General features: G+C 32.9%; 1 protein-coding gene across 5 annotated transcripts in view; it reads left to right on the top strand.

Moving 5' to 3' along the window:
* Positions 1-20735, top strand: part of LOC128999855 (heterogeneous nuclear ribonucleoprotein L-like) — a 225008-nt gene extending 204273 nt beyond the window's left edge. For 3 of the 5 annotated variants that reach the window (XM_054426570.1, XM_054426574.1, XM_054426572.1), the window contains 10 exons: positions 113-176; positions 9743-9835; positions 11405-11464; positions 14786-14909; positions 15377-15605; positions 16163-16284; positions 16894-17044; positions 17975-18083; positions 18541-18636; positions 19605-20735. In XM_054426570.1, coding sequence (XP_054282545.1) covers positions 113-176; positions 9743-9835; positions 11405-11464; positions 14786-14909; positions 15377-15605; positions 16163-16284; positions 16894-17044; positions 17975-18083; positions 18541-18636; positions 19605-19708 — 1152 coding nt within the window. In that variant the 3' untranslated portion in view covers positions 19709-20735. The remainder of the gene's footprint in view (positions 1-112; positions 177-9742; positions 9836-11404; positions 11465-14785; positions 14910-15376; positions 15606-16162; positions 16285-16893; positions 17045-17974; positions 18084-18540; positions 18637-19604) is intronic. The other 2 variants (XM_054426571.1, XM_054426573.1) reach the window with 2 other exon arrangements.
* Positions 20736-21154: the final 419 nt, after the last annotated feature.

The raw sequence follows: 21154 nt of genomic DNA, 5'->3' as shown, positions 1-21154 counted from the left end.
AGGTCTTATCATGAGACCTGTGGTATTAGCTTTCTAACCATGATATTGGGTTATTAGCTTATAAATATCATTTAATTCCTGTACCGTAATCTTATTGTAATTTTTGTTTCAGCCCACAAAATTGAATGTTCACAAGAATGATTCAGAAAGCTGGGACTACACCACACCTACTCCTGGTAAATACTTATATTTGTAGTTAAAATACTTACTTTTAACATCATAGTTGAGTTAGTTTGTATACTTAAATCTTCTAAAGAAGGAGTTGCTCAAGAAAATTCACTTGTTGCACACTTAGAAAAAATAGTTATATTTCTTGTTAGGGTGCTTTTTTTTGTTCACTAGGCTTATACCTTTTTTATTTTAAAATTATAGTTAATTCATAAAAAAATAAAAATAATAAACTAGCAGTAGAGTAGGCCTATATGAGAATGTTATCTATCAACTTTGGTCTCGACATGTTTTACAAATCTTTCAACAAAATCCATTTTCTGATTAAAACACTTTTTGTGATTAAAGGTTTGTAAATGTAACGAAGGATTTGGTGTAAAATCATAAACCGGGGGGTTTTAATTTAGTAAGACCTCGGGGTGCGTGCTGGTGAATAATGTTGTATCCGTGATGGTTAATTTTGTTGTTTTGTTTTTTCATCATTGAGAAAAAGTTTAATATAAATTTGTTTTTCTTTACCACATACAACTGTTAAGGTATTAGTATTACTCTGTTTAATTTTTACATGTTTTTGTTTGTCGGTTAAATAACTCACAATAATTATTACATGCATATAAATTGACACAAGATATTTAATTTTCCGTGTCTTCTATAGTTAAATTATTACACTTCAGTTCAGTTTTAACGCCCATTAAAAATTTATAAATAAGAAAATATACATTCCTTTATTAAAATAGCTATAATAGCAGTTGTTAGATGGGCCTGCCAAAATATCTAGGTACGTAATATTTGAATTGTTTATTTTAGGATCCCCAAAGTCCAAAAAACCAACTATTGGCTTGATATGCATTTTAAGTAATCGTAATAATAGCAGAGGACAATATGTGAATTTATTTAGTTAATAGAAATACCTGTATACATCTAATATCCCCTCCTCTAAGGGGAAATTTATAAGGAATTTTAATAGTTGATTAAAGCAATCTGTATAGTTCAGTTTAATGGAACACAACTAGGTTGCAAAGTAACTTTAGGTGATACAATATCCATTAACACGATGTATAACCCTATTTCAAGGATTCATTGCAGTAAAATTAAAACTGTTTCCACAAATTGGATTAGAATTGAAAAATCAAATTATACATGCAAAATGTGAACATAAATCTGACACGATCAGCCGTAAATAATTCTCTTTACTTTCTCATGTCTGCCAGCAGACTAGTATAGGGACAATGGACTCATTATTGTAAGCCAAGAATGTTGCCCACTAAAATTACCATCACATGTGATAAATTGGGGATACAAGTGCTCCTGTTATATCCATCGCCTAAGTGGCCTGTCTCTTGAGCTTAATAGTATGTTTTCGTAAGCTCTCCTCTCTTCTTGTAGATAATGTTAGATTGTGTCTGTTGTCTGGTTCTTGTCTGAGTAGAGCACCTGTTGGCCAAATATTTATAGCCATGAACCCAGTAGCCAAAGTCAACAAATACCACTGTTACTTTGTTAAGGCTCTGCACTCTCCTCAAACTAGGTCGAATATTTTACATTTTTTGTCGGGTCACTTTGGCGGAAAGAAATCTTTTTATGGCACTGTTTTTTTTTTTTTTTTCATTAAATGTATATCTTCGTAAAATATTATTTGAAATAATTATAAATTTCTGCTTGTACATAAAAATCAAATGCAATAAATTTCCTTGTCTGTTTTAGATATGCAAAATCACTAACCAATCTGTTGATTAATATCACAAACTTTTAATGATATAACGTCACTGGTAGAGATTGAACTCATTTATAAATGAGTTGGCAAACAAACGGTAAAACAATTGCAATCAAACTCCTTTCCACTCGAGTTGTAATTTTAATTTGTCCGCAGTTGTTAAATACTTTATCACTGCCTCTAGCTCTGGCGATTACACTAATATCTGAATTAATCGCTTATTTCAGCAGACTCGGTGGTTTTAAAACGTCAACCCCAGGTGGTTAAGCGCACCGTAGTCAGCTGTGTTCTGTGTTGTTAGGTTACGGTTCTGCTTGCGTGTCACTGTCACTCGTAGGTCGTGCATCAACGTTTAAGCTTTTTATTTGTTAAAATTGTTCAGCTTGGTAAGCGAGTCTTGATTAATTTATTGTATTTTATTCAGCTAGGTGATTTCGAGTTAAAAATTCATTGTGTACATAATCCCGTAATTATGTATGCAGTGTTTGTAAAAAATGAAATAGGCTAGATATGTTTAAATTATTTTATACAAATGTTAACCTAATTTTTGACTAGTCACTTCTGTGGGGAACTAAATCAAGAATTTTTTACCCACCAACTATTATAATGTGAGCAAAATCAGTAAAGTTTATTTCAGATTGAATTGTTATTAAAATTTATAAACGACAAGAACTAAAAATTAACTGCTACAAATAATAGCTGTTTAGCTTGTTTGTGAAACATTGTTTTAAACTTATCAAACTGTAATAAGTATTATTTTTGTCAGTGTTACACTTCCCCCTAAATAATATTATTATTTACAGAGTGTCCTGTAAGTGCCAACAATCTAGGAATGGGTTCAATAGGTAAAAATAAAAATAAAATAATCAAGAATAAACTTTTCCCTTAAAAACCCTTGTAAGCAAGATAATTACTATTTATTTATTTTTGGTATTTAAATGTATATCTTACAAACAGTTTAAGATATATTTTTGGAATTTGGTATACAGTTTTGAAGAGTTCTAACCTGATAAGGACAAAAAAATCATTATAAAAAATTTCTATGAAGATAATCTTTTAAAATTTTTACGATATAAATTTCAAACACTAAAGCAAAATGGTGGACATGTCGCTAACAAGGCACCTATTAAACGTATTCCTAAATTATTAGTATTAACTTACTCTCTCAACTCATACCCTACTCTAAACATATTCTCTCAAATGATGAGGTGATATATTATGTAGAGATCGATTAGCCCCAACAACAATCTCACACATCAGTTGACAGAATACATCCAATCAACGATCCGACAGCACATTTACCATCATTGTCCCCGGGGGTTGGTTTATTTTCTGTAGAAGTGAAACAGGTTTTCTAAACGCTTTTTTATGTGTTGAGTTATTAATAGAATTAAATTGAAAGTTAAAGATGGGAATACCAAATGAGTATTGTTGCCCAATAAAGATATATTTTTGATTTTAGAAAGGCTAACAGGATTCTGTTGTAAGTCCTGTGTACGAAATAGTTGTAATGATAATTGAAATTGGTAACAATGGATTTAGAGTATAGTAACCCAACGTAAACTTGGCTGATAGTTTTTTCACATGTCAAATAGTGTTAAGACTTTTTTTTACCTAAACTTCATTTTGTCCTAAACTGTAACCTAAAATTTCTCTCTTATTGCTTGTGTGTAGAAAAACAATTTAACCCTCGATACATTAAAATTGTAGTTTGTATTTTGACTGATTTCATTCTGAGACTAAAAATCCAAAGTGAAACTTGGCTTAAATTTCGTCCCACGAGTAACACTCGGGACAATGAGTATCTCGCATTATGTGTGGCTTAATTGAATCAGGGTCTAGAGCTGTCGAGCTCCAGCACAAGTGAAAAGGCAACTTTGTTGCTAATTAAAATGGGAGTCGTGAGCTCTGCTACAAATTAGTTGTGACAATAGTACACTTGTTGTCCCTAGGGCTATAAATATGCAAGTGAGCGTCCCTGTATGCAGCTTAGTTTATGTGAGTTGGATAAAATTGTTCAGGTGTTTTGTAGCTTTGTCTATAAAACTGATCACTTAGTTGATTAGTTTGTTCCCGCAACCTTGTTCCACATATAAGTGGACACGTTGGAGTCGTCACTCGTTGAGGCAGTTCTAGAATAGCAAATGCCTATTGTTTCTTAAAAAAAGTTAAAACCTAAAACTGATGTTTCTGACCACAATTACTTTAAATTGACTAATAATAATTTTACCAACACAACTGACATTAGAAGCAAGGGCGAAGGGGTTGAGTTCTGATTATAGAAGAAGCAATATAAGGACACTTTCATCAACACTTATTGAAAGTCTTCAAAGTAATTGATCAGATGCCAGTTTTAAAGACGAGTTCATTAAAAGAGTCTCTAATTATAATGATTGTTTTCTGTCTAACTGTTCAAAACTGCAGTTTCTTTTTTTTACTAATGTTTTGTAAAAAGTCATGCCTGCAAAAATATATTTTCTGTACACTGTTGGTCATTGCTACATTCTCTATGATACGATAGAATTCTTTAAATATTTTTAGATATTTGAAAATAGTTTTTTGTAGTAAAACAGATTATTTAAAAAAAAATTTTAAGACCACATTTTACTGTACTTTTTCCTATTCACACAACAAGTTTAAAAAATATTTACTCAATCCCAATCATTGCTACATTCTCTATGCATAGAACTCTTTAAATATTTTTGGATATTTAAAAATATTTTATTTTAGTGAAACTGATTAATTTTAAATAATGTTTGAAACCACATTTTACTTTTTCCTATCCACAACAAGTTTAAACATATTTCATAAATTTTACATATTTTCACAAAATTTCATATCGAAAATTTTGAAATTTGTCACCAGCTGTGAAAAACCACAACATTTAAGTTCGAAAAACGTCAATATTACAGAGATTGTCAAAGAATAATAATTCTGGTTAAGTGATGTTTCAGTGAAGTAAGGTAGTCAATCAGTGCAGATAAATTTCATTTAAATTTAAAATTTTAAAGTCCCTTTGATATTTTATTCTTTCACTAAACATTTGAATGTGGAACTTTTATCCTTTTTTGTCAGAAGGCAGTTTCAGATGAAGTGGCAGTCAAAAGCCCACCACAGAACAATGCGCTAGAGGGGGACAATATGCCAGGCAACCCTTAGACGATTGAGTCCATCTTTTTTATGTGATCCCACTTTACTTATTCACCCTTCTACTTGGTTTTCAGTAGTAATAATTTTCTTTCTTATTTTTTAAATGAAAAACTAATGGTTGTTAGTTTTATTTGCAAGGGGTTTTTACATTAATTAATTTTTGTAAGGGGTGTGGCATTCTTTTACACTCCCTCCATAGTTGAATAACCATCCAGAAAGGCTGGTTGATAAACAAAATAAAAAAGCTTAAAATAAAAAAAATGTATGCAAATTGAAATATTTTTTTTTTCTAAGTATAAATATATTTGGCCTTGTTTGTTTATTTTTTTTTCACATTCATTCTCAGAACAATAATTGATGGGATCTTTCTTTCTTATATCCTATATTTTTTTTCTAAAAATATTGTTGTTACTTTACACTGTGCGTTTATTTTAAATCGACTTATTATTCTAAAAATCTAAATTCGACGAATTACTCATCAATTGGTTAATTTATTTTTATAGCAGGAATAATGATGATTTTCATAATGACTAAGGCTACCTCAGAGCACAACCCTCTATCTCTGGTGTTAGTCCATTAGTTCAAGTCATTTGTCATAATCTGCTATTGGCAGTGGTGATATTATGACAGATGGCTTTCTTCAACTGTCGCTTATTTCGGTCCTTTAACTTCCTCAATTATTGTTGAGGATTTTTTACTACAAACAATTTTGTGAAAATTACCAAGAAGTAGACTTTTTTTAAATTATGGAACAAGTATTGTGTTTATACTATAGTTTTATTTACAATTTTTTTTTATGTACAATTTTTCCAATATATTGTCTACTACAATTATTGCAATTTATCTGTTATATTGAAATGTACTTAAGGCAACTCAATGTAAACAATTTTCTTTTAAAAGAGATAAAGTTGTACATTTTTCAAAGTTTCAGTTTACTTTGAACATTGTATGTTGTTACAAACAGCTTTAGCTTTAGAGCCCATTTAAGGTAGATGAGGCAAAGACCAAAAGTCACTGGCTTAGCCGTAGTTAAGCTATAATTACATGAAGGTGATAAATTACTCTTGGGCTGATAAAAGTTCAAACTTGACTTCCATTAACATCACATCTCATATAAACTTTGAGTCATCAAGCGAAGGCTTTGCAACTTTTCTAATATTCCTCTTAATTTATTATTAATTCCTTGAAGTTTTATACTGTAACTCTTCTAGAATAAGGTTTGAATTTACTCAAAACATTTAATTCACACCATTAACATTATGATTTATTACAATTTAAGTCAGATTATTATCTACTTGCTCCTTGTAATTATTTTTTTATGAAAGCTGGTTGTCATTTGGAAGTAGTTAAATATAATTTTCAATATTAATGAGTGTTTATTTTTTTACATTAGATGTTACGCATGTCTACTAACAATTGAGGATATACAGACAAGAGTGACCAGAGAGCGTGAAAGCAAAATGTGCACTGTCAAAAAGTTAAATTAATACTGTCGTTTGATTGCAATGAAAATAGTTGTGTAACAATTCCTTTGCAAATAGAAAAATAATGTAACTAAACCTAAGAAATGTAAAAAAATAACTATAAACATTTTACGCTACATTCAATTTGTTTGTACACATCTTTCTAGTACAATACCGACATTGTAGATGACACAATTGGGTATGTTTGGCTCTCTTGTCTATCTCCTCAATACTTACAGTTTGTTTATTTATAAAGTGTTTTACTTAACATACTAGTCATACAATAGAAGCAACACAATTCCTCCACTTTTTCATCAATCTTTACACACATTGGAAGTTTAAATTTCCGTTTGAGGATGAGAGTGAATAAATTTCTTTAACATTGGGGGGTTTTCCGAACCAAATTTAACTATTGACCGAATGATCATATTTAGTTTATTAATTGACTGATGAAAAAGTGGATGTGGAAGACATCAGACACCAGACACGGGAAGACAACAGAGAACATACAACCGGACACTGACAAGGTATGTACGACAACACACGACCACACATTGACATCCTGCACACAGACAAACGAGCCGTTTAGTTTTGGCCGAGCGCCAGACTCTATCGGATCAAAAATCTCAAATCAGTACATGCGAAAGGATTTTTCAAATTGCCGATTCACATACATACACAGTAACGATGTCTTGAGTTTTCTGACGCGAAGGAATGTTTGTCTATGTGCAGGACCTGTCTGGACCGTGTAAGTGTTACCACCTGTCGGTACTACCGCCGTAACCACTGTTACCAACCGTTACCGTGGACACTCACTGATTCAGGTAATATGGTCAGATAAGTTTGGTAAGTTAGAGTTGTAAGTGGAAATTGTGTCATATTTTATATGTCTTAATTCATTTGTTCTCAGGTAAAATGGGATAAAGAAATATTAAGTGTATTAAGATCCTAAAAAGTTTGTGATGCATGCAGCTATGAAACTATAAGGTCAAGGGAGTGAAGGTGTTGATATATTAGTGGTACATTTCCATCAGGGGCCATTGTCAATTTTTTATGTCAATTGTTCCATGCAATCATGCAGCAAAATACCCTGTACATATTAACCCCCGCCCCCTCCCACCCCTTCAAAACAGTTGTGACAATCAAGACTGAGAAAGGGTTAACTTATCGGTGGTAATGAATGATGCAGTACAGAGTTTTACAAAATTACGTTTTCCAGTTTTTAATTTCCTGTTCAGAAGTGAAGATGTTGGTGTAACTGTATAAATCGTAGAACTGTGCTGAGTTGTAGATGTAGCTTACACCGCATTTGTCTTGGACATTGTGCTGACGTGAAGATGCTCGTTTTACCTCACACATCCTGATATTGTACTGCAGTGAAGATGTTGCTGTGTTCATACCTGTACAGATATTTGGCTGAAGAACAGATATTCCTGTGCCATGCCGTCTCAGATATTTTGCTAAAGCAAAGATATTGTTGTGCTGAAGTGAAGATTTTGCTGTTTCTATACCTGTACTTTTCATCACCAAAATTCCTTTTTTAGGATTTTTTGGCATCTTAAAATTCTAAAACCTAAACAAAGTCACTGTAAACTACATAATTTATATTTATTTTTAAATGGCTTTTTATACACACTTTCTATTGAAAAAAGAAACACATTTATATTGTAACATATTTTCGAGTTGTTGTAGCAATATCAATTAAATTGATTGAAGCTACTTTAACATATTACCCCGTTAAAGACTTGAAGGTGTTAAAGTTTTCAGTAAACAAGCTCATAATTTAAACTGTGAAGTTGAATCACCATAAACATTTCTCTGTAAACTGATTTTGTTGAACTTAGTGGATACCTCCATTTGTGTATAAAGTTCTTAAAACTCAGCCATTGTGAAAAGGTTTTCCTTTAAAAGTCTTTGTAGACATAATACATTTCTGTAAACTCAATTAAAGATTCTATAGAAAAAGAGTTTTAATTATTTTGTTTTTTGGAGTTTGTGTGAACAAACTAGAAAAACTATCCTAATTTTGACAGTACCTTTTATTAGTTTTACTTATTGATTGATTAAAAAATTTTCAGCAAGGCATTTTCTCAAATTTTATTAGAATAAATCATTGTTTTTTCCTTGATTACAATGATAACGTAAACTGTCAAGTAATTTGTGTAGGCCTATTTAAAAAAAATAATTTCATAAATTTACTTTATTATCTTAATGCTATTTAATTTTCATACTATATTTAGTTACTGAAAATTGTTTCTATTTGCAAGAGGAAACTTTAATCCTTCATTAAATACAGTTGTAATTTATCATGAAATAACACACAAATGTTGAGAACTCAGTGTGGTTCTTTCACATGTTTTCCCAACCCTTGTCTTTGTGAACCCTTTCACAATTGTTCAGCCAGTAACAAAGAATAAGATAACAAAGGAAACCCCTAATGGCAGTTTTTAGTTTTAGCTTTGAATTGTTGTTGCACAATGTTAGCTCATTAACATTAATTATTAAGTACCTGTGAATTTTGCTCTGAAGTTAATCATATAGTGTTTCTTTTAATAATTCATTAAAAGTTAAGTATATGCATTACAAAAGAAATATTTTTAATTTTGTAGTGTCCTTCGGTTGGATGTTGTTAAACATTCATTTGTACCAACTGTTTGTACCAAATTTGTTGTTTGATATCAACTGCATATTAGTAAAGAATTTTTCTTTATGTATAGGTGTAATATGTGCCAAAAAGTCACGAGGCTTTGTTAAAAAAGTGTCTTAAATTTATTTTACAGTTAAACTATTCTTTGGGTTTGGTTTCTAAATTAGTATTCACAAACATTTATGTTTTTTCCACCTTTGTAATTTTTACTAGTACATATGTTAAAACTTATTATAACAATCTAACACTTTAAGAGGATTCAAAATTTAATCAATGTGCTGATCAAAAATATAAAAAATACATGATATTCTACTCTATCTGCCCTTAAATTAGTAATATTTTTCATTTTACAGGTCAAGGAATTTCTGTCTATGTATCAAATTTTGAGAGATTTCACAATATAATTTATTTGCACATAAAATACATCAAAGAAAGTAGTATTCTAGTTCTGCTTTTGTTTCAAGCCATTCACACGTATATTCAAAATTACTAATTGAATTCATCATCTGTTTTCCAGCTTGAGGTTTGTCAACTTTTGCGCAACACGGCTCAGTTTCATGTCTGTGACGTATGTCTCATGTGATATTTTCTGTGTTACAGCTAAGGCTGCTGATGCTGCTAACAGACCAGCTCCGTTGCTGGCAGACCCCAGATTCACCCCTGGTCCAACCCCTTACAACAAGTTTACTCCAGGTAATTCAAACTCTTCTATTGTTTCGTTTTGCTTTAGGTGTTACAATTGTTTAGTGTGTTTGCTAAATTAGGCCTATTATTGTTTTTCATTGATGTTGCGTTTGATTTTTCATTGTTTGCTTTTGAGTCAGAAATTTACTTTGGTGTGATGCTACCAATTCATTCAGCTTCATCCTTTGAAAATGCATAAACATTTTATTTTACGTGTAATTTATTTCTTATCAGTCGTATTCTAGGTTATGTTTTTTATTTCTAGATCCTAATAGGTTCAATTACATAATGTTTTACCGTTTTACTAACTTGTTCAGTATGCAAATACTCAGTTTTCATACATTACTCTCACGTAAACATAAATAATAGCTGCTGTAAATTGCTTCTTTATTTTCAATTTAGCTGATACGATGTTGATTCCAAATAGGCACTTTTATTCAATAACAATTCGATATATTTGATTTTTATCTTGAGGCTAAAACCCAGATGTTTTCACTGGAGCTTATTGAGTCTGGAAACAAACATGCAGTGTTAGCAGTTCCAGTTGAAGTCTTCTTGGCAGTTTGTTTAAAAAACATTTCAGTTACTTCATTAGGATCAAATATAAATACTCAAACCTCAATAATTGTAAAAAAAAAATAATTTAGTATGCTTTGTTAATGTATTCATCTGGTACATTTATCATTTTATTTTTAAGTGCTTGCAAAATTATTGTACTTTTTTTCATTTAGAATAATTAAATTAACTTTTGAAGCAACACAAGCCGTAAGCTAGACAGACAACGGTGGTATAATGTGTTTGCGGAGATTAGGGAGAGCTTCCAGCAGAATAATGGGGAGGAGAAGTGGAAATGGGAACAACGGTGAAATTGTAATTAACTGAAACATTGAGTCTTGGATATTCAAATGGAAGGTGTATAATCTCCGTCTTCCATTTAATGACCCTCTTTGCCATGACTCGCCACCACTGTTCTCTCGACAACCTCACAGCCTTGTAGTAGTTCTCTAAAGCTTTCACTCTAAAATATGAGATTTGTCACATTGTTTAAGTCAAAAAAGGACCATTTTTTTTTCTTTCATCAAATGGTTATAATTAAATAATTATTTATTGATTACCCAATTTTATTCAAAAATTTTAGTCTTTTTAGGTCTATCATTAATGTATTTTTACATAGTAAACAATATTTTCTGTTATTTTCCACTGTAAAAATGTATTATTAGTAAAACAATTGTAAAAATACTTTGTGTCATTAAAAGAGAATATGGTAAGCAAAAGGATATGAAATATAGTTTGTTACATTTGGTTTGAACATGTGAGTACTCTTGTCAAGTGAATGCAACCGAAATAATTACAACGTAAAACTCATAGAGATGTTGAACAAAACAAAACACCCTCCCATTGTTATTCTCTCTCGGCCCCTCATGACAAGCCTGTTTGTGATTTGGGACCATATTATATCTGGTTTTGTTTCCAAAAATCCTCTCTACTGTAACTATAAGAACCCTCATATTCTGGCCTACCAAAGAGGCCGACACATTGTTTAGTACTGAGGCTGAAATCCAACTTGTTTGTTTAAAGCTCGGAGACCTTTGGATAAGTTTCCCAAAAAATTTGATGGTCCGTGGGACGACGAAAGAGGTAAGAATCTTATGTATTTTCGGTGAAGGGTAAATATTTTCTTCCAATACTACTGTCGTACTTTTCATTGGAATATTTTGGGACTCCCGTGGGTGACTACTAGGAATTTCTTCAGCTTCGAAGGATGAACTGCTTACTTTTATTTGTGGAATCCAGTTTGTCGAGAGATATGTTATTCATTAAACTTAAACCATTGACTTAACATTAATGTGCAGAAAGATCAAACCACGCATAAACTGTTCAGACAACTTTTTGTAATTTATTTTGTTTTCAATATATAACCAATTCTAACTCTTTAATATTACAACATTAAATTAACAAAAAATGTTATTCCTCCAAAACAACAACCAAGCAAATATTAGCTTATTTTACATAGCTGAATGAATCAAGACAATTGAGATTTTTTTGTGAAAGGTTTTCTATACCTATGAAGTAATTAATGTGAATTTTTTTAAGACTAAGCATTTTTTTAATGTACTATAATTTTTACTGATTTCTTTATTTCTTCAAATAATTGTAAATATTTTCAACTATCTCACATTTTCTTTGTGAGCTTCTTTGTTTGATTATTGGAGGGTTGCTGTAGTTTTTTCGTACCGTAGATAAACTGTCACTTCCTAGCATGTGTGCGTGTGCGTGGTGACAATGCCGGATATATTTGGCAGATGCCCGGGACATTGCCAAGTTACAGTCTCCGCCCCCCTCTAATCATGTCAGTCTCCCACTTCCCACCTGTCTTGATCCTCACTTAATTAACTGATTCAGTGATTTGCGCCATTTCTTATTTGATCCTTCTCATTTTTAATTGGTAGATTTTAAAATTGCATGTGCATGCTGCTTGACTTGACAAAGCATTTTTGCATGAGTAGAATTTTAGTTATCTTGTAGTATCATTTTATTTGTTTTGTAATATTCTTTTATTTTACTGTGCCCAGATATATTTGGTATTTTTTATACTCTCCAGTCAGGTCTTGCTGGAGGAATCTTAGAATAACCAACTCTGCTGCACACCGATATATGTCATCCTGTAATAGTTCATAAAATGTATATTAATACAACATTATTTAAAACAAAATCTTACATTTAATATCCTTGTTACATTTTTAAAGGTCACAGAAATAAAACCTAATGTATCCAATCAAGTCGTAAGATTCAATTTAAATATTGATTGTAAACAATGACACCTGATCAAAAAGACCACTATTGGCATAGCTTAATAGGCAGAAATAAACGATCTTGAACACAAGTCAAGTCAGTCAGTCTAATTAACCATTACTGTGATGTCACTCGGTCTGTTGGGTATTGAGCCATCAATCATGTGAGAGATGAGGCTTGATCTTGTCATCAGTCGCTGCCTCGGCTTCCTTTGTGTCTCCAACTTTGCCCATCAAGAAGTTCTCTCGGATCACTGGCTAACGATTGTAGTCATCAGTTGTGTGTTCCGAGTTTATCTAGTCTTTAAGATCGATGTAGGAATCGCAACCTGTTGCATAAGTGAGTGAGGAGTTCTCTGAAAGGGGGTTTTTAGTAAATATAATCACTGGCCGATTATTGTATTTTGCATTGTTTGAATAGAGGTTGGATATAATATTTGTGTTTGTCGTACGTTGTAAGATAACAGTCAAAACCCTAGTATTAACCATTACTAATACAGCGACTTTTTGTTAGATAGAAACTAAAATCATCTTACATTTTTACAGGGTGTTCCGGAACTCTCTACCAATATTTTAGGGCATTGTTCCTAAATAAGAAACATATCTAAATATCATATTTAAATTGTCTGGAAGTCCTTAGTTACTCACAAAGCCACCATTTGGTTTTTTTTCACTTTTTATACAAAAAAGTGGTTGGTTAAAGATACAAAATTGATTAAACATAACACAAACGTTTTATGACAACTAGACAAAGCTACAAAAAAATTATGACAATTTTTCAAATTCATAAAACAAAATGGCGGCCATTTAGATTTTTTGTAAAATCAATGTTTTGTAAAACTACGTTGGTAGGTTTTTTAGTTATTTAAGAAACAAAATTTTAAATAGCAGCCAATTTGTTTGATTAATTTGAAAAATGTTCTTTTTTTTTACTTAAGTGTAGTTGTCATAATCGTATGTGAAAAGTTTCAATTTTGTATCTTAAACAATTTTTTTTTTCAATTTTAATTGGGTTGCTTCATTCCTAACTTTAATTAGTTAATGTTTATTTAACAATATACCTTATTGTAGGTAAAATATCTTAATGTAGGTTCATTATATTGTGTGTTTTGTTTGCTATTATTGACTCCAAAGATTTTTGCGCTTTCAGGATCACTTCAAATAACATTTATCTTTATAAAGTCTCAATGATTACTCGTCTACTTAGCAATCCATTGTTGTAGGACGGGAGGCAAGTTTACTGTTATTGTTTGATGCAGGTTTGCTGATTCATCTGCGGCTGACACCAAAGCCAATGCGCCAGAGGCCACTGCCCTTTGTGTTTCATCTTCCAAACAAAACTGATGAAGATGCAAATATAATCATTTTTCTGTCTATTTCAATGTTTCCTGATGCTGGTAATATTATGAAAAAGTTAACTTTAGTTCAGTCAGTGGTTTTGTAGCTCTGTGGTCAGCCGAAGTGTCTTGGCCGAGATGTAGACCACAAATGCACCTGAGTCGGGAAATTTAATGAGTTTGAACGAGTTTGAGCGGTGCTTTGTGGCCGAAGTTGAGTCAAGGGGGGTTGAGGGTGATTATGGCGGAGGAGAAGAGAGCAGGTCATTAAGACAAGTGTCTCTCATCTGAGACAATGTCCTCCTCTGCATCCCTACCTCACTCACGGTGTAGTAGTTAACCATTTACAGTATTGCTACGTCTACACATTTGCTACACCTACACATTGTTTAGCTCAAGGTTTTTTTTAAGGAAAAAATTTCAATTGCTTTAGGTAAATGGTGATTCAGTGCTACCAACTGAAAATAATTTCCTTTTACCAAATTACCATTTTAAAATTGGTTAGTTATCTGTTTTTTTTTTTTTTTTGTTTTTTTTAGTGTTATAAAAATATGTTTTTTATTTTTATATTGTTCTATGAGTAAATTGTTTAAGATTTATGATTATTTGGAGCATTTTTGGCATTTCAATCCTTAGTAATTTTATACCATGAAAAATTATGTCATTAACTAGATTGTTATTTTAAAATGTAGACTGAACACTAATCCGTATTCTCTAAGGGATGTGCTGCAAGTTGTTTATTATATAGTTTATGAACGAGTATAATAGGTTTATTATGCATAAAATAGCTCTAGAGGGTTTATTTGATGTCCAATATTTATTTTTTTCAGGGGATGGACTTCGAGGGGGCTATGTGGACCAATACGATGACAACTATAACAACGAGCACGGATACGACCACTATGGAGAGAGGTTCCCCCCTCCACCTCCACACAGCGGACCTATGGACTCAGGGTAGGTAAAACTACAGACCTTGGATGTGGGAGTTTATGGATTATCGGTTGCAGTTCTTTAAAATGTTAGGGTGAAATAACATTTAAATTTATTTTTAAATAATATTTCAATATTTACAATACATACATATTTCCATCTTCTGCTACTGCAAAAACATTGTCATTATTATTCCTTTTTATCTTAACTTTCCTATCAATTTCTATGTATTTTGAATTTCTTTGACTAGCAAAATCTATTATTGGATGTTTTTACTACCACTGTGTAGTTACACTTAAATGTGAATTTTTTTTCTCGAAGCCGGATCTTTGATTTAAAGTAATGAACTTTAGGACTCTCGTTTTCTTTTTAAACATTAGTTTTAGACATGATATCTAGTAGGTTGAGTTAAACAGGGCATTGTTTGAATAGTCACTGATTCTTTACACCATTGATACTGTGCCAGAGAATACATTTTCTGAATATGTTAGCAGGTTCGTCAATGGCAACAGACGTTACATGGGGCGTGGGGAGGGGATGCACCCGGGGCCCCCGGCACCACGGGGCCCTGGCTACGGACTCCTCACCCCCACGGGGCCCCCCAACGGCACCCAGACCAGCGGTGGTGGCTGTGTCATGATGGTGTATGGACTGGACAAGGACAAGGTGAATCCGGACAAACTGTTCAACATCTTCTGTCTTTACGGCAACGTCATCAAGGTAAGCGAAATGTAACACCAATGTTTTGTAGCCAATAATAATGCCAATAAATTTTCCGAGAATCTTACAAAGTGTACTAATATTAACATTAATTAGAGTAGTGTGTCTAACTAAATGAGAACCAACTCACTTCATGACACAATTAATCAATTGTTCACAAAATGATATTAAACATAGGCTTGAAGAAAAAGGATTGAATACTGGTAAAAAAATCAAATAAATTAAATACATTTTTCCCCTTTACTGCATGGAAATTATCACATTGCCACACCTGTAAACTGTATGCAAAATAGCTCATTTCAGCTTTATTCATTCCTGTTCGCTTAAGTCAGCTGATTTCACTGTTGGCGTTTCTGTAAAACATCAACATCCGGCAAAGCATCTTGGTTGATTTTAGTTATTAAACTACACAAAACTCACCTATTTACATATTAAACTATTGTAGTAGATGAGTGCCAAATGAAACTATTCAAGTGGAATGAGAGTCAAATTAACACAGTACACTGATTATGGATATATTTTTTTACACTTCTCAAGTTTGGACGGTGTGTTTGCAGATAAAGTTTCTAAAGACCAAGGAAGGCTGTGCTATGATCCAGATGGGAGACACAATATCTGTCGAGCGTTGCATTTCCAATCTCAACAACACTTCAGTCGGCGAAATGCAGATTCAGCTAGGGTGAGCATTAAAAATTAACAATTAATTGTGACTGTATTTACCTCTTCAAAGCATAATTATACTGCGGAAGTTGCTGAAACGAGAGACTTCTTTTACTTTTCAATACAGTTAAAAAAATGGCTTCCTTATCTTTTTACAATTTTGTTTTAAAATATGTATTTTTTTACATGTATAACAATTTGTTTCAGATAGTTTATAATATTACAAAAATCAAATTAATTTTGCATGTTGCTTTTTCCCCAGATTTTTGCTATTCCCATAATTTAATTTAAAGGCTTTATGCATGGGTATTTACAGGCCTATCTGAATAGGAGAAAGAATCTATTGTGACACAATTCACTCGAGAATTGGAATATCTCTCTGGCACTGACAGTATTTTGAACTAAAGGCCCTTCAAACCTTACTGACAGTGACAGTAAAATATTCCAATTGTTTGTAGTGTAAAGTTTAGTGTTTCTTGTGTTGAAGTGAACTCTTTCCCATTCAGAAAGAGAGTGATTTAAACCTGATGCCTTATAAAAACCCTTAACGGTGTATGAAATGTTGTACTTTGAAATGCAGTTATTTTTGGTTAAGGTTGTGTTCTATTCATTCTGTAATGGCTTGTAGATTTTCTAAACAAGCGTTCCTGAGTGACGTGGCACAACCGTACAACTTGCCAGACAGCAGTCCTTCCTTCAAAGACTTCATGGGCAGCAAGAACAACCGGTTCATCAACCCGACCATGGCCAGCAAAAATCGGATACAGGGACCCTCTAAGGTAAAAATATCAGCAGTCCAGTAGGGTTATCAGGGAATATAGTGAAACAATCACATTTCTCTAATATGAAAAACATAACACCTATGACCTACTTTTTTTTTAACACGTAGAGTGCGGCCGTTCCCGATCGGGTACGGCGCTTGGCCCCCGTACGGTGCGTCCGTACCCCATCGGGAACGCTCGGTAATGCTTTTTGTATATCTTATTTTTTGCTCTAGCGTCGGCCGAAATCGGACCTATACGACGTTAGCGTGTAGTATGTGACTTTCATTTTGTTGTGGTGTAGGTTGGTAGTAAATTTCCCCGTAAAATCCCCGTCTGGCAATCTCAAAAGTCTTCTTTTTGTCCCGTCATTTTCCCTCCATTTGGCAATACGATTCCAATGGGACCGGCTACGTTCCAAGCAGTGCTGCTATCTGTGAGTGTTTAGCGAACTACATCGACTCTCGTTGTAAAGCAGGACATCCCCTCACGTTATTTGCTATTCGTCAGACCAAAATTGAAAAGGCCAATCACACGCGGCAATCGGGTTTACTCGACGCTGAGGGCTGCGCCGCACTGGGGATACGCCCGCTATTTGACGTGCCGCAGCGAACGTGTTAAATACAATGTATGACACTGACAATCAGAGTAACTGGCTGATTCATGTGTCATAGTCTTAAACTCCGCACAAAATACTACGTCCAAACGACAGAACCTAATGTGGATGTATTAAATTATTGAAAATGTCAGGTTCTGGCCTTTTGGTTCACTACTGTAGAGTTATGAAGAAGTATGTTTAAATTGTTCACGCTTTCACCAAGTATCCTGATCAAATGCTAGATTTAAAAAATTCTAGAATTTTTGTTTTTCTAACCTTACTTTTTGTGCATCCTTTTGGCTTCCTATGTTATTGTTCTATTTAAATCTGACAAAACATATTTTTCCCAGGTTTTGCACTTCTTCAACACTCCGCCAAACATCACAGAAGATGTGCTCAGAGATATTTTCTATGAAAAGTGTGAACTAAGACCAAATGTGCAGCTGTTTCCCATGAAAGGTATGCTCATTTTAATTCACAAAAAAATCATCTGTTCAAATTTTGTTTTCATTTTGTGAATACTGGCCAGTATTATTTAGTTGAAAAGATTAATTTAGGCTTACTCTATTGTAAAAATACAGAACTTTTGATAATTAGTACAGATCAGTACAGTATCAGTACAGATCTCCTTTGTACTGTACCGACTCACTCCTTGCTTTGCTGTATATGATCCACGCAAGGGCAGTTATAGTCACAGAGAATAGTCAATGGAACAATGGAACAGAAAATGTTGAAATATTGTTAATCAATCAATATTATCTGATATTTATTAGCTGGTATTTATTACATTTTAAATAGGTGACAATTGTGTATATTATTTATTACAATTCACATACTTGCTTAGAGTCATAGAAATCGTCTTTCACTCATACCACATTAAAATTTGTTTTATAGTTTTATGTTTGTATGTTTACAGGTGATCGTAGTTCCTCAGGCCTGCTAGAGTTTCAGAGTGTTGAAAAGGCACTTCTTGCATTGATGCTTTGCAATCACCACCCTGTCAAAAATCCAAGTAAGTTTTACTGTAAAGCAGGACTACTGCTTGTTGTGCCATAGGCTAGTTTTTGATATCTCCAGATCATTGCCTAGAAAATGTTTGTACTAAACTCATTGCTTATTTACCAAAAGCACACTTCTGCCTGACACAAAGACAGAAATCTCATGGCGTACTCTAGAAGACCATTTTACAGCAAAATCCCACCAATCCAGCACCCGATGATCAGGCACTTTCAATAATCTGACATCAAGCTAAATGTCGAACATTTTTTTAATGCATTTCTAAGCCATAGATTACTTTTGCGCTGCAGAGGCAGGTGCAATCGGCTGAATTGGTTTGGTAGTGATCGGAAGAATCGGTGCCGATTGAAAGAGAAGGTAGCGAGCGGCAGATGTAAGGAGCGAATGGCAGACATTGGAGCAATTGACAAAAGCTCTACAATTTTAAATATTTTAGTCAGTCACACAATAACGGCTGTTTTTAGAAGATGTTCCAGCATCTTAAACAATCTGTCACCACCAAAGTCCTGAACATGCCAGATTAGCAAGCATCTACTGTAGTGTGTAAACACAGTTGGGGTTTCTTACCCTTTTAATTTTTTTTTTACAAATAAGTTACTTGCTGCAAAATCCAGGAAAATTTGGTTTGTCTGCAGCTCATAGAGAAAACTTGTTCTTGATATCAATCTACTTTGTCCTTGGTCAGTTCTTATCACCACTTTGGTTTTCCTTGTTTCTGGTCAAGATCTGATTTCACCATTGTTTCCACTTATACTCTACATTTCAAAGACAACTTTCCATTTCAATTGGACCCAGTTTAAAACAATAAGTAAGTTAAAATCTTTTCTATGTCAACTGGTGAAAAACCGTTGGCAATCTATGTGGCAGTTAATTCAAAGTAGTTGATGCAATGCTTAGCAAAAACCTACTTTGAGAGTTTAAATGCCAATCCTTAGATTTCAGTTTGTTGTAATATGATTGCAGGTGGCAAATTCCCCTACGTGATGAAGCTGTGCTTCTCCTCGAACCGGTTCCCGGTGAACCTCAACTTCAAATCTGAACCATTAGATGCCGGGGACAAGGAGTAGACCCTCAACCCGGTGGCAGTTTCTCGCTCTTTACATGTCAATTATTAATGATAAGCCCAACAAAACTAACTGTAAAATTCATTATTGTTTGTTTAATTTTGTCCTTTAACACCTCAGTTGAATTATTTTTTTTTATTACCCAAAATTGTTTATTGTTTATCTGTTTTGTGGATGTTTATAATTTATTTGCTGTCAATGTCAAACAAAACATACGGAAACGCAGAGAAACTGCCACTCGGAAACGGATGATAAATTCCATATATGTTAGCGTTAGATTAGTCTTTTATTGTTTTTACTGTCTTTTGTAGATTGTAAGTTATTTGACACAAATTTGTAATAAAAATTTGATAAATATGTATTTTTATTTAGTTGGGAATTTAAAATTAGTTTGTTGTAAAATAATATTTCATAACTTTTTAATTATTGACAGATTATTTTTTTCAAGGATTTCCATATTGTTATTGTTTTTTTTTAGTTTTTTTGTTAATACAATAATTATCATTACGTTACTTGTTGGCAACGTAAAACATATCAAGCTAGCGCTTATCAACATCACGTCCTACTTTACCTAACATAACCGTTAAGTTCTAAAAGACAGTAATTTATAGGAGAATTGTTAACACTTCTTTTATTTCCTCATGAAGTTATGATTTTTACTATTTAGTGTGTAACGGAAGTGAACCGGTTTGAGCCGGGATTGGTTGTTTTACTAGTTTGACAAATTTTACTTTTCAATCGTTGCCATAAAACACCAAGTGATGCTGTACCGTCTGTGGTCTTTATTGTAACATTTGTAATGAGAACACCGCATATATTTAAACCGGTACAGTATTAATATATGGATTATAATATAAATATTGTAAAAAGTTTGACCACGGTCTTAAACTATTTCGTCTTCACGGTGGATTGTCACGCTAGTGTTTAGTCTAATTTACGAATGCTCTTAGTTGTACATTGAATGTAGCCGGTCTCAGGTTCGGTCACTGTTGAATGTTTGTATGAATGACAAATAGAGTTATTGATTTGATTTGACTGGCTTTTCGTTATTTTCCCTGCATGGTTGCTGCATTCCTTTGCTGCGCTTGTTGTAGCATGGCTAATTACTTTATGTAAATTTAGTGGCTCAGGGTTTGTCTTAACAATACCTAGATGTTTTTTTAGCAAATCTGCTGTAGCAATTACATATTTCCCCTTATGAATTTATTTCTTAATTTAAGAGATTATTTGTGTCCCTTTAAGGAAGCCTTTTTATTAATAAAGTGAATATTCCTTATATAATTATCAATTAAAATTTTACATTTAATTTACTTTAATTAATGACTATATAGGGTATAAAAAGTCCCAGGACAGTTAATTATTTCAAATACTAATAAAAATAGAGCTACAAAACTTGGTACAAAGTTACTGGGCAATAAAATCATTTTAGCACAATTATTCAGTGACACG

This window comes from Macrosteles quadrilineatus, unplaced genomic scaffold (genome assembly GCF_028750875.1).
Source record: "Macrosteles quadrilineatus isolate MER2022 unplaced genomic scaffold, UCM_ALF_1.0 Scaffold_8__2_contigs__length_117827958, whole genome shotgun sequence".
NCBI classification, from domain to species: Eukaryota; Metazoa; Arthropoda; class Insecta; order Hemiptera; family Cicadellidae; genus Macrosteles; species Macrosteles quadrilineatus.
The sequence above is the reverse complement of the archived record's forward strand: the minus strand, read 5'-3'. Positions and strand labels throughout refer to the sequence as shown.